We start from the raw sequence: 11,779 nt of genomic DNA on the forward strand, positions 1-11,779 counted from the left end.
GTGTGCTCTGTATGCAGCGAGCTGTGTGTTGGGCCAGCGGGTCTGGGGTCCTCGGGCCCCTTTCTCTCCTCCTCCTCTCTCTGCTGCTCTCTCAGGACCTCTCTCTGCGGACGTAACGGGCTATTTCTCTGAGGCCGATTTAGTTTTTTAAAAACGTCTGGTCTCGCCTCGCGTGTGTTCTTTTCTTTTATGCGCATACGCGCCCCGCCCCCCACGTACATGCCCATGTGACGTACGACACGCATGCACACGCATGCTCACACGTGTGTGCTCACAGACACGTGTGGACGCGTGCACACACATCCGTGCATACACGCTCACACACACACGCTCGCACACTGGCTTCCCCTTGGCTGGTGGTGCGTCCGGGAGGACCCTGCCGGTCGGAGGTGAGGCGGCGTGTGGCCGGGGACCTACGCCGGGAAGCGCACGGGTGCCCTCCGCCCTGTGTCCCGCTCTCTGGTCCTTGGCCGCTTCTGGGGGCTGCCCGGAGCCGCACGCTCCCCACCTCCTGCCCACCCGTACTGTTCCGCTGCTTGCCACGTGACGGTGTCCCCGTGGCAGCCCCTGTCTGCTAGCCTGACCGCGGCTGTTGCCGGGTCCCGCCTCCCCGGCCCAGCTGAGGGCGCCGCGTCTGGTGGTAACTGGAGAAGGACCCCGAGCGGGCGGCTCGAATGTCAGCCAGCCTCAGTTTCCTGGGCCGTGACCCGGGTGCCGGGCAGGAGACGACCTCGGCCCCGGACCCGCAGGCCCGAGAAGGCCGTGAGGGCTGCCCCGGGGGTGCCGGGCCTGGGTCGAGCGGCACGGGGCCCCCGCCCCTCAGCTCCTGGGTGCTGCGGCGAGGCGGGCACAGAGTGAGTGAAGGCACACGCTCTCCCCTAGCACGTTTAAAGTCTAACGCGGGTGCGCAGTGGCACCCAGCAGGTGCCGGTTGCAGGTCGTGGCCCTCAAACCATGGAGGCCAGGAAGCGTTGGACCCCAGATATTGGGGGGGGCTGTCTCAAGGGGAGTCCCCCTAGGAAGGGCACTGCCTACAACGTCAGGAACATCCTACCCGTGCTCCGCCTGTGCCTCACAGCAGCCCGCGGGCCCCAGCCACCTGCTCACCCAGGCTCCCCGGTGGGCTCCCTGGGCACCGACTTCGTGGGATGTGCCTACGAGGGCTCCTGTGCGTGGTAGGGAGCCCATTGCCGCCACAGTCAAGGGGAGCGAGTGCGTCTCCTGCACGCGTGCAGCCTGAGGGCCTGAGCTGGTTGCGGACGTGGCCTCGGCCAGGGAGCCGGACGGGAATGGCTGTGAGGTGTTCACCCACAAGGGCTGGCCACGTTGGGACGCCAGCTGTTCCCGGGCGTCTCCCGCAGCCTCCGCTCCGTTCTCCCTGAGTGAGTGTACTTCCCACGAAGCGGCTGTGCCTGCTGGGTTCAGGAGCTCTGCCCTCGCGTCTGCACAGGACGCGGCCCCCCAGAGACGCCCCGACCCTGGAGTCTGCAGTGTTGGGAGCGGCCAGGGGGGCAGGGGGTCACATAGAAGGAGGATAAACTGAAATGCAGCCTTTTGGGTACTGTGAGGGGCCCTTGGGTGGCAGACGCCAGCACTGGACGAGGCCACGTCAGAGTCCCCCAACCTGGCCATTGAGTGGACCGTGTGGCCCGTGGCGTCTCGGGATCAGGAGCTTGATTAGACCCAAAGCAAGCCTCCTCTGCCTTGTCCCCACACCTGGTTGCTTCGGGCCACAGGCGCTCCCCCGGCCCCCAGGCGCCTCCTCAGCCTCCTCCTCAGCCTCCTCCAGAGCCGGGCTGGGATGCGCTGTGCTTGCAGAGGTGAAAACCCATTGTGTGCTGAGCAGACCTGGAAGTTTGGGCCGACAGCAGTGTGAACGTGTGCTGCAGCCTTGCACCCCGGGCTCAGTGAGCCCTCCCGAGTCCCAGCAGAGGCAAGGGTGTGTGTGGCCCTGCGGCCGGCAGGCTGCTCCCCCAGGACCCTTGGCTCCAAAAGGCTGCAAGCCACGGGCTCTTCTCAGAGTCCTGCTGGCAGCCTATCCCGCGTTTCTCGTAGGTGAGGAGGATGGCCGAGACCAGTCCCGACTGGAGACCAAGGTGTGGGAGGCCCACAACCCCCTCATAGACAAGCAGATCGACCAGTTCCTGGTGGTGGCCCGGTGAGTGGGCCTCAGGGGCAGTCGGGGTTCTGCCTGGACCCCAGGCACAGGGGCTGAACCGCTCCCCTGCCCCTGCTGGCTGGGCCCTTTGTGGAGACACCCCCTTCCCCAGTTCCAGACAGGTCCGGGCAGCCTTTCTCGTCCCTGCTGCTCTCAGGGGCTGCCTGGGCTTCTGCGGGGGCCCTGAGGGTCCTGGGGGCAGCTCTGGCTTTGAGGGGCTGGCCCCGTGCACCTGCCTGCTTACCTCGGGGCCTTGCAGGCCAGGCACGGACAGGGCTGGTCCCCAGGACTGAAGGACTGGATAGAGTTGCTAGGCCTGTGTCTGGATGGGCTGTGGGCTGTTGTCCTGGAGACGGGGGGGGGGGGGAGGGGGGGGAGGTAGCTGAGAAGGGAGGACATGGCCCTTAAGACCCGGGCCTTAGAGCCACAAGGGAGGCAGTGCTCCAAGAAGCAGCCTTTGCTCCAGCAGACCCCCTGGTGGAACCCTGGGGCTGGGCCAGCGGGAGGGGAGGCCCTGTGAGGACACAGGTAGCCACACGCCCAGAAGGCTCCCATGTGTCTCCTCTGGACCCTGCGCCTTCACTGTGGAGGGAGGGCCCTGCAGTGAGCTGGGGAGGTGGAGCCCCAGGCAGTGGTGGCCAGCGGCAGGCTCTGTCCCTGGTACCTGGGGCCTCCTAGCCAGCCGTGTCCTCTTATCTTGGTGTGCTCCGGGTTTGGTCAGGGTGCCCTCTGTACGTCGGGCTCCCGTGGTCAGTGTCTCCCTGCCCCCACCCCCCCAGCTCTGTGGGCACCTTCGCAAGAGCTCTGGACTGCAGCAGCTCCGTCCGACAGCCCAGCCTGCACATGAGCGCCGCGGCCGCCTCCCGGGACATCACCTTGGTGAGGGGGCTGCATGCTGGGGCGTCTGCACAGGACCCCGTCCGGTTGTTGCCGGGGCCAGCTGTCTCCGGGCTCCCGGCAGGTGGCTCCATGAGGTTGGGGTCGTCCATCCATCCCGTGCCCTCCCGGAGAGCCCACTGGGCTAGGCGTGGGAGCGAGCCCCCCTCCATCTCTCCTGTGCCCCCGCTGCCTCCTGCGACTGTCCTCATCTCTTCCCGGGTGGGTGGGCTGGCCAGCCCTGCCTGGGGCGTCTGCGGGTCCTCACAGCAGCTGGGACACGACCCGGGTGACCTCCGCGTGTCCTGCTACAGTTCCATGCCATGGACACGCTGCACAAGAGCGTGTACGACGTTGCCAAGGCCATCTCGGCGCTGGTGCCACAGGGCGGGCCCGTGCTCTGCAGGGACGAGATGGAAGAGTGGTCCGCCTCGGAGGCCAGCCTTTTCGAGGAGGCCCTGGAGAAGTACGGGAAGGACTTCACGGACATTCAGCAAGACTTTGTGAGTGCCACATGGTGGGCTCGGGGCCCCACTCCCCAGGGCCACCGTGTGTCAGCCCCACCGTGTGTTTGCGGCTCCCGGAAGGCGGGGCCAAGAGCTGCACCTGCTGCCAGGTCCAAGGTCAGCGGCGCTGGGCATCACGCTGGGCGTCACCCCGGGCTCCCGGCACTGACCTCTGTGCTTGTGTGAGTTGTTGGCTGCTGTTAACCAGCTGAGCTCGTCTTTAGGCGTCTTTGTATTGTGTCCCTGGAGAGTGTCCCTCCTGGGAATGACTGTCCGAGCAAGGCCCGTGCCCTCGGGGACCCCTCCCAGCCCTTATGACCTGTGAAAACACACACTCGTCTAAAAGGAGATCAGCCTCCACCACAGCGAACCCAGTGGGTCGCCGGCAGGACCTCCAGGTGGGGCTGGGACACACGGGCAGGCCAGTATCTGATTTAGCATCGCAGGTGGGCTGGCTTCTGGGAAGCCTCCGGAGGGCAGAAGGGACCCGCCAAAGGTGGAGGGGCCCAGCGGAGGGGAGAGCCGCTGTCCTGACTCGCCCAGAGTCTGACAGGAGTAACTCAGAGTCCCAGATACAGGGAGCAAGGCCCTCTCAGGAAATAGCAGCCGCTAGAAGACGGGGCCGCAGATAACGCCCAGCCAGGCTCCCATGGCGGCCACAGGACGGGGGCCCCAACTTAGAGACCACGCGGGCCACCTCCGTGACAGGTTGAGTGGACGCAGCACAGACCGGTTTCGTAGCTGAATCCATGCCACGGACACGCTTCCTCTGCATTCTGAGGACATTGTTTCCGTAGGCAGAGCAGGAAGGGCTGGCCCGACAGGAGCCCCTGGGGTTCAAAGCTGGTGCGGGAAGCAGCAGTGCGAACAGAACTCGGGAGTTGTGTTGCTGACGCTTCGGGAACTTGGAGTCCTTGGGAGGGGCACCGCTAGGCCTCGTGTGCAGGGGAAAGGGACTCCGGGGGCGGGGGGGTGGGGGGTAGGGAGGGGCCCTGGCCGGGGAGGGGCCCTCTGTGGCCTCACGCCCCGCCCTCTCGTGCAGCTGCCATGGAAGTCGCTCACCAGCATCATCGAGTACTACTACATGTGGAAGACCACCGACAGATACGTGCAGCAGGTGGGTGCCCGTGGGGACGCTGGGGGCTGGGGACACGGGGCCAGTGGGCCGCCCTCCCCCACCTGCATCCCCTCACACGTGGCTCCTGTTTCCAGAAACGCTTGAAAGCAGCGGAGGCGGAGAGCAAGTTAAAGCAAGTGTATATTCCCAACTAGTGAGTGCGCCCTCCACCTGTCCACGTGTCCACGTGTCCTCACCACCCTTGGGGCTGCAGACTGGGCAGGCCCCTGTCATCCCTTCGGCCGCTGGGGCGGGTGTGGAGCGGCTCTCAGGAAGCACGGGCTCCAGGACTCGAGCCCACCCCGGCCTGGGGCTCCACTTGGAGCTGAGCACAGCTCCGGTGGCCAAGAGACCGCCTGCCCTGGGCGTGGACGGGGGCTGCCAGTGCCTGACAGCCGCAGTTGCCGGGGAGCTGCACACAGCCGGCGTGGCACTCCCGTGACGTCCTCCCTCTCTCCCTTACCCTAAGTAACAAGCCAAACCCGAACCAGATCAGCGTCAATAACGTCAAGGCAGGCGTGGTGAATGGGGCCGGGGCGCCAGGCCAGAGCCCTGGGGCCGGCCGAGCCTGCGAGAGCTGTTACAGTAAGTGCCCGCCGCCTGGCATCGGGGCCCACCCCCAGCGCTGGGCGCCCTGCACCGTCTTGGGGTCCTGGCCAGGGCGGGGGGCGGGGGTCACTCCCTGCCCGGGGAAGCCGTCGTCTTGGGTCGGTGGGGCGGCTCGGCGGGGGGCGGGCGACACTGTGGAATGCTCTCTGCCGTCACTGGTTCTGCTTAAGGACCCGTCTATTTCCAACTTTGTTGTTCGTAGCCGCCCAGTCTTACCAGTGGTATTCTTGGGGTCCCCCTAACATGCAGTGTCGCCTCTGCGCCTCTTGCTGGACATATTGGAAGAAATATGGTGGCTTGAAAATGCCAACCCGCTTAGATGGAGAGAGGCCAGGACCAAACCGCAGTAACATGGTAAGTGGGCGCCCCTCCCCGCCCCCACGCGTGGCCGTGCGCCCGGCCCGCGGTCATGGCGCTGTGTCGGGGCGGCGCGCCCCCTTCCGCAGAGCCCCCATGGCATCCCAGCGCGGAGCAGCGGGAGCCCCAAGTTCGCCATGAAGACGAGACAGGCCTTCTACCTGCACACCACCAAGCTCACACGCATCGCCCGGCGCCTGTGCCGAGAGATCCTGCGCCCGTGGCACGCGGCCCGACACCCCTACATGCCCATCAACAGCGCGGCCATCAAGGCTGAGTGTGAGTGGCGCCCTCCCCCTCCGTCCCGAGCCCTGTGCCCTGTGCCCTGTCCCCGCGGAGGAGCGTGCCGGTGCTCTGGGGGTGCCCCATTGGGAGCTCTGGCCCCGGGCCCCTCTCACGTGTGCCGGGCCCCCACACACAGGCACAGCCCGGCTGCCCGAAGCCTCCCAGAGCCCACTGGTGCTGAAGCAGGCCGTGCGGAAGCCTCTGGAAGCTGTGCTCCGGTACCTAGGTAAGCCCACCCCAGCCCTGCACGGTCAGCGAGGCCAGCCAGCGGCCGCCTGTGGGGGAGGGGGCATGCCTTCCCACAGCCCCCGACCGCTGCCCAGGCCCCTGAGCTGCCTGTGTGTTGCTGCAGCCTGTAGGGGCCTGGGGGTCCTGGGTTTGGATTGGACACACCCAGAACAGGCGCCCCCTGCAGACACCCACCGGGGTTCTCCACCGCCCGTCCCTGAGGGAAGGCCCACTGCGGGGTGAGCTGAACCGAAGCACCTGGCCAGCAGCTCCCAGCGCGGGCTCTGGTGGCCTGGGGACCCTCAACACCTTGGCCAGGGCCCTTTGCCTCCGCTTTGCCCACCACTCTGCCAGCCGTAGGCGGCTTGTCCTGGGGGCTCAGCCAGCGAGCTTGGGCAGGAGGGAACAGAGCCAGCCACCTCTCTGGGCTCGGGGCGGGGTCACGAGTCAGTCCCTCCCAGCACGGAGGTGTCTGACCTTCTGGGAAGGACATTCCAGAACCGTGAGCTAAGTGTGTCCCGTGTAGACACGAGTGCGTTTGGCGTCATCGGATGTCTAGGGTCTGGGTCTTGGGGCTGGGCCTCAGCCCCCCTGAAAGCCATGAAGGGCTGGGAGGCCTTGGCAGGTATGAGCCTGAGCCTGCCGTGGCCAGCCCACAGTGGGGCGTGTCCTTTGGCTGGGCCAACCCCGGCTGTTAATTCATCGTCTGGCCAGCGGCCAGCCCTCTGCCATCAGCTCCGGTGGCCTGGACCTGGACGCCTCTGATGGGCCTGCTTGTTTACGGGCCTGTGTCTGGAGCCTGCGAGCTGCTGGCAGTTACCCAGTGACCCGCGGGGCCCAGCCCTGCTTGCGGGACGCCCAGGGGTGTGGGATGGGGGGTGTCTCCCCGGTGGGCCCTGTGGTCGTCCTCCGCCGGGATGGGCCAGGGGTGCTGCCGTGTGCGTTCGCTGCCCGCAGACCGGGCCCCTCCCGTGTTGCTCCCGACAGAGACCCACCCCCGCCCCCCCAAGCCCGACCCCGTGAAGAGCGTGTCCGGTGTGCTCAGCGGCCTGACCCCTGCCAAGTCGGCCCCCGTCATCAACAACGGCTCCCCCACCATCTTGGGCAAGAGGAGCTACGAGCAGCACAACGGGGTGGACGGTGAGTCCCCGGCGGGGCGGCCGGCGCGGCCTGCCGGCCCTGGGGTGCCCGGCCCCGCCCCCGCCGCACCCCTGCGTGCTGACCGTGTTCTCTCTCCCTCTCTCTCCCGTCGCCGGGCGCTGGCAGGCAACATGAAGAAGCGCCTCTTGATGCCCAGTAGGGGTAAGGCCCGGGGCGGCCGCGGCGCGGCTGCTGTGCTCTCGCGTGCATGGTGCACGGCGGGCGGCTCAGGGCACGCCCGCGGGGCAGTCCACGTGGGCTGGGCCGCACCCCGCTCCCCGTGCTCCCCCCCCCCCCCGACTCGCCCAGACGCCGCCTCCCGCCCCGGGGCCTCTGGCTGGTGGGCCGTCCCCTCCCTCCCGGCCCGGTGCCCGGTCAGTGGACTGTCCTCTCGTGTGGCCCTGGCGCCCCCGCCGCCTGCCTGTACTGTCTGCCATCGCGCTGTGACCGCCCGCATGCCGTCAGCCTCAGCTCGCGTGGCTGCCCGTGCTGTGCCTACCGACCCTCTTGTGCGCCCTGCCCGTTTTGGGGGAGGGGGGGTGTGGGGGGCTTTGGGACCCTGGCCTCCCCAGTGGGGCAGATAGAACCGAGCTGTGGGCTGCACGTGGTCCGCACGGCACAGGGAGGTGCCCCCAAGGGAAGGGGTCCCAGAGCCGAGGCAGCGACACCCTCTCCCGAGTGGGGTGGGACGCCCAGGAGAAGGGGACTGAGGTCGGCGGAGGGGGGGTGCGGGGCGGGAGGGGCAGGTGCATTGAGACCCTGCCACCACAAGCACCCAGGTTGGCAGTGCCTGGGGGAGCAGGACTCTGGGTTGTCCGGGCCCGTCTGTGGTCGCTCCCCCAGTGACTCGGGGCCTTGCTTTGCTCCCTTAGCTGGGCAGGGGGCACCCACGGTCTCTTCGGCTGCTCCCAAAGAAGGTGCTAGGAGAGGGGTGGCCACGGTGGCAGGGAGGGGCCGCTGGGCCCTGGAGGGTTGGCCCTCAGCAGGGTCCGTGTGGGAGGGAGGCAGAGGGGGGCCAGGAGGGGCGATCTTGGGAGGACTGGGGTCTCGGCGTGGGCACTCCACGCTGTGGGCCGGCAAGCGTGGTCATGCCCGGAGCCCTTGCCCGGGCTCAGGACCGACGAGCTGCTTCTCGGGGTGCCGCCACAGTGCTGGGCCAGGCATGGGGACCTGTGGGTGGCAGCAGGCGGCGCCCATCCAGCCCGGCCTTGTCCTTGCCTCTCGGCCGCGTCAGGAGCCCCGGCAGTCGCGTCCTGTGGGGTCAGCTGGTGGCCCTGGTGCCAGCTCCTGCCCTTGCACTCCCTGTGGCCTGCCCTGGGTCCCCGGTGCCCCTGCCGTCACTCCTGGCCTGCCCACCCTTCTCTCGGCGGCCAGCCCCCACCCCGTGCCCGTCTCCGCAGTGGGGGCTGGCCGGCTTGCTCTCTGCTAGATACCCGTGAATGATCTCATTCCACAGAAGTCAGCGGGCGTCTTTGGGGCTTCCTTTTTAAAAAGCGCTTCACGAGCAGGGTGGATAAAGTTAATTACTTCTATCGGTTTATCCAAATCGGTGTGCTTCTGTGTCTCCCTCAGTCTTAGCATGTGGTGCTGTGGTCGGGGGTGCCCCCTGCCCAGGAGACCACAGGCTGGCCACCTGAGGCACCACCGGGCAGCCTAGGCCCAGGGGCATTGCCAGACTGTTGGGCAGGCATGAGCTGAGCTCTGGGCCAGGGCCTGGACTCGGGTGCCCTTGGGGCCTTAACTCACTAACCCAGCCCACCAGGCACATGCGCTCTGCACCCACCGCCCCCGGCCCCCCGGCAGCGCACACGCTCATTGTCTAACTAACGCTAACCGTGTGTTCTCTTCCCTCTGCGCCCATCGCTCTGATAGGCACTTACCTGGGTAAGTAGTGCTGGGTCTCGGGGCTGCAGGCCACGTGCCGGAGCCCCTCCCTCTGCCCTGCCTAGGGCTCCCCCAGCGAGGAGGGGGTTTGCAGGGGGGGCGGGCCGGGCAGCCGCTCGGGAAATGGACCTCGGCCAGGAAGCATATCTGGGAAGAGCTGCTTCCGGGGGGCCTCTGGCAGGACTCGCTCACACACGGGCACACTCACGTCCGTGTGCACGCTCACTGGCACAGGTGGAGCAGGGGAGACAGTGGCAGGCCTGGGCTCACCCGGCTTCTCTGCCCAGGTCTTCACCGGCATGCATTTGCAAGTCGGGGAGCCTCGCGTGCCCGTGGCAGGGGTCTGGGGGGACCGTGACCTAGGACGGTGACTTCTCCAAGTCACGGGCCGAGGCCTGCAGCCCCAGACCCTCAGCCCGTGGGGTGGAAGCGCCTGTGTCCTGGCCACTGCTAGAAGCTCCCGTCTGCTCCTCCAGGGCAGCTAGCCCCAGGGTCGGCGAGGGATGCTTGGAGCCCCTGGGGAAGAAGCCCAGTGGGGCCCGAGGGAGGAGAGGCCGCCTTGGAGAGGGGGTCCTGGTGCCGCTGTGTTTTATCGCTGTGCTAGGCGTTGCCTGGCTGCCATGTAAACCAGGCTCCCACCGTCTTGGCCCCATCCAGGGCAGGCAGCCCGCGTGTCAGGGACTGTGCCGTCAGAACCGAGACTCCTGGCCTTCCGCCTAGAGCCCAAGCCAGTGCCGCCCTCACTGGCTGGGCCAGAGGTGGCCCTCAGAGCCCCCAAGAGCCGTGGGATCGTGTGGGGGCTGCTTGGGCTAGGCTGGGACCATGGGAGGACGTGGCCCCAGGTTTCCCGCCCTTTGGCTGAGGGGGCTCACGTTCTCTTCTCCCCGTCGTCAGGTCTGGCGAACCACGGGCAGACCAGGCACATGGTAAGAGCAAGGCCGGGCCCCGGCGGGACCCCTGCCCCCCCCCCCCCCCCCGCCCGGGCCGGCCCCCCCCCCCCCCGCCCCAGTGCGCAAGCACAACGTGTGTCCGCGCGCGGCTCCCTGGGCTGGTGGCAGGGAGGCCTGGGTGGCCCTGTCGGGCCCTGTGTCAGGAGCATCAGGGAGGCTCAGCGGGACCGGAAGGAGGCCGGCTCCAGGGTGCCCCTGGCCCTCAGTGGGTCCCCTGCCTGCCCAGAGGGCCAGGCCTGCATGCCTCCTGCTGGGACTGCTGCCTCGGGGGTTTCGCGGTGCAGCGTGGAGGCCCCCAGGGCGTCGTCCTCAGGCCTCCCCTTGCCACAGGGACCAAGCCGGAACCTCCTGCTCAATGGGAAGTCCTACCCCACCAAAGTGCGCCTGATCCGGGGGGGCTCCCTGCCCCCTGTCAAGCGGCGGAGGATGAACTGGATCGATGCTCCTGACGATGTGTTCTACATGGCCACCGAGGAAACCAGGTGGGGGCCTCCCCGAGGCTGGCAGCGTGGGGGGTCCAAGGGACCTCCCTGAGGCTGGGAGGGGGCCGGGTTGCCTCCCTGAGGGTGGCGGAGTGGGGCATCCAGGGGGGCCTCCCCGGAGGCTAGGGGGGCAGGGGGCCTCCGCTCCCTGGTCACCTGCTGGCGTCGCTGCGTTCACAGGAAGATCCGCAAGCTGCTATCGTCCTCGGAGACCAAGCGTGCCGCCCGTAGGCCCTACAAGCCCATCGCCCTGCGCCAGAGCCAGGCCCTGCCCCTGCGGCCGCCCCCACCGGCCCCTGTCAATGACGAGCCCATCGTCATCGAGGACTAGGTGCCCCGCTGCCCGGCGAGGCCACTCCGACCACAGCCCGCGCCCCCGCCCGCCCGCCCACCCCTGCCCGGTTTTGGTAGTGCTCCCCTGCCGCCCCCCCCCCCCCCCTGCAGAGAAACTGCTCCTCCGGGCGCCTCGGGGGCAAGTGCCCTTTCACTTACTCCCAGAAAGCCCGGGAGTCGTTTTTAGCTTTGTGTTTACTTTTTGGCCGGAGCGGAGCTGAGGAGCCGCCCGGGAGCCCGCACCACCCTGTGGGCCTCGCGTGCGGCCGCAAGTTTTGTTGTGTTCTGTTGAAGGTGCCATTTTAAATTTTATTTTTATTACTTTTTTTGTAGATGAACTTAAGCTCTGTAAACTTACATCTGGAATGTTAGGATCGGCATGGCCAGCGGCCGCCGAGCTGCCTGGTGGGGTTGGCCCCTGGTCTTTTCAAGTAATTTTCATATTAAAAAAAAACAAAGAAAAAAAAAGTTATAAAAAGAAAAAACCAACTGGCCCTTCCCGTGTCTTTTGTCCCCTGTCCCTCTCTTTGCCTTGAGCCTTGGGTCTGTCCTGTCCCCCCCCCCCCCCAGCACCCCAGGGCAGAGCTCACTTACCAGGGTTGGGTCAAGGGTGGCCTGGCAGTGTGCCAGGCAGGTGGGCACCTCAAGGCCAGAGATACCGTCCATAGGCAGGAGGACCCTTGAGAAAAAGCCCCAGCGAGCAGCATGTGGCCCCTGGCTTTCCTGGCCTCCAGGCTGGGCTGGGGTTTTGTCCTTCCCTCACCTCTACCCCCACACCTGTCTCCTGCAGGGCCTGGCCCAGTGACCCCCTGTTTCCCATGGAGGAGCTGAGACCCCTCCACCTCCCCCCCCCT

The 11,779-nt window shown here is 67.3% G+C and overlaps 1 protein-coding gene across 1 annotated transcript in view; it reads left to right on the forward strand.

The window, feature by feature from the left end:
• The window catches only part of MTA1 (metastasis associated 1), a 34,385-nt gene extending 22,971 nt beyond the window's left edge, over window positions 1–11,414 (forward strand). The window contains exons 11-25 of the mRNA XM_040478457.1: window positions 2,056–2,158; window positions 2,938–3,037; window positions 3,349–3,537; window positions 4,583–4,657; window positions 4,753–4,811; window positions 5,127–5,242; window positions 5,469–5,620; window positions 5,713–5,902; window positions 6,045–6,134; window positions 7,124–7,276; window positions 7,403–7,438; window positions 9,149–9,160; window positions 10,055–10,086; window positions 10,441–10,592; window positions 10,773–11,414. Coding sequence (XP_040334391.1) covers window positions 2,056–2,158; window positions 2,938–3,037; window positions 3,349–3,537; window positions 4,583–4,657; window positions 4,753–4,811; window positions 5,127–5,242; window positions 5,469–5,620; window positions 5,713–5,902; window positions 6,045–6,134; window positions 7,124–7,276; window positions 7,403–7,438; window positions 9,149–9,160; window positions 10,055–10,086; window positions 10,441–10,592; window positions 10,773–10,923 — 1,610 coding nt within the window. The 3' untranslated portion in view covers window positions 10,924–11,414. The remainder of the gene's footprint in view (window positions 1–2,055; window positions 2,159–2,937; window positions 3,038–3,348; window positions 3,538–4,582; window positions 4,658–4,752; window positions 4,812–5,126; window positions 5,243–5,468; window positions 5,621–5,712; window positions 5,903–6,044; window positions 6,135–7,123; window positions 7,277–7,402; window positions 7,439–9,148; window positions 9,161–10,054; window positions 10,087–10,440; window positions 10,593–10,772) is intronic.
• Window positions 11,415–11,779: the final 365 nt, after the last annotated feature.

This window comes from Herpailurus yagouaroundi, unplaced genomic scaffold, assembly GCF_014898765.1.
Source record: "Herpailurus yagouaroundi ecotype Mexico unplaced genomic scaffold, PumYag 141, whole genome shotgun sequence".
Taxonomy (NCBI): domain Eukaryota; kingdom Metazoa; phylum Chordata; class Mammalia; order Carnivora; family Felidae; genus Herpailurus; species Herpailurus yagouaroundi.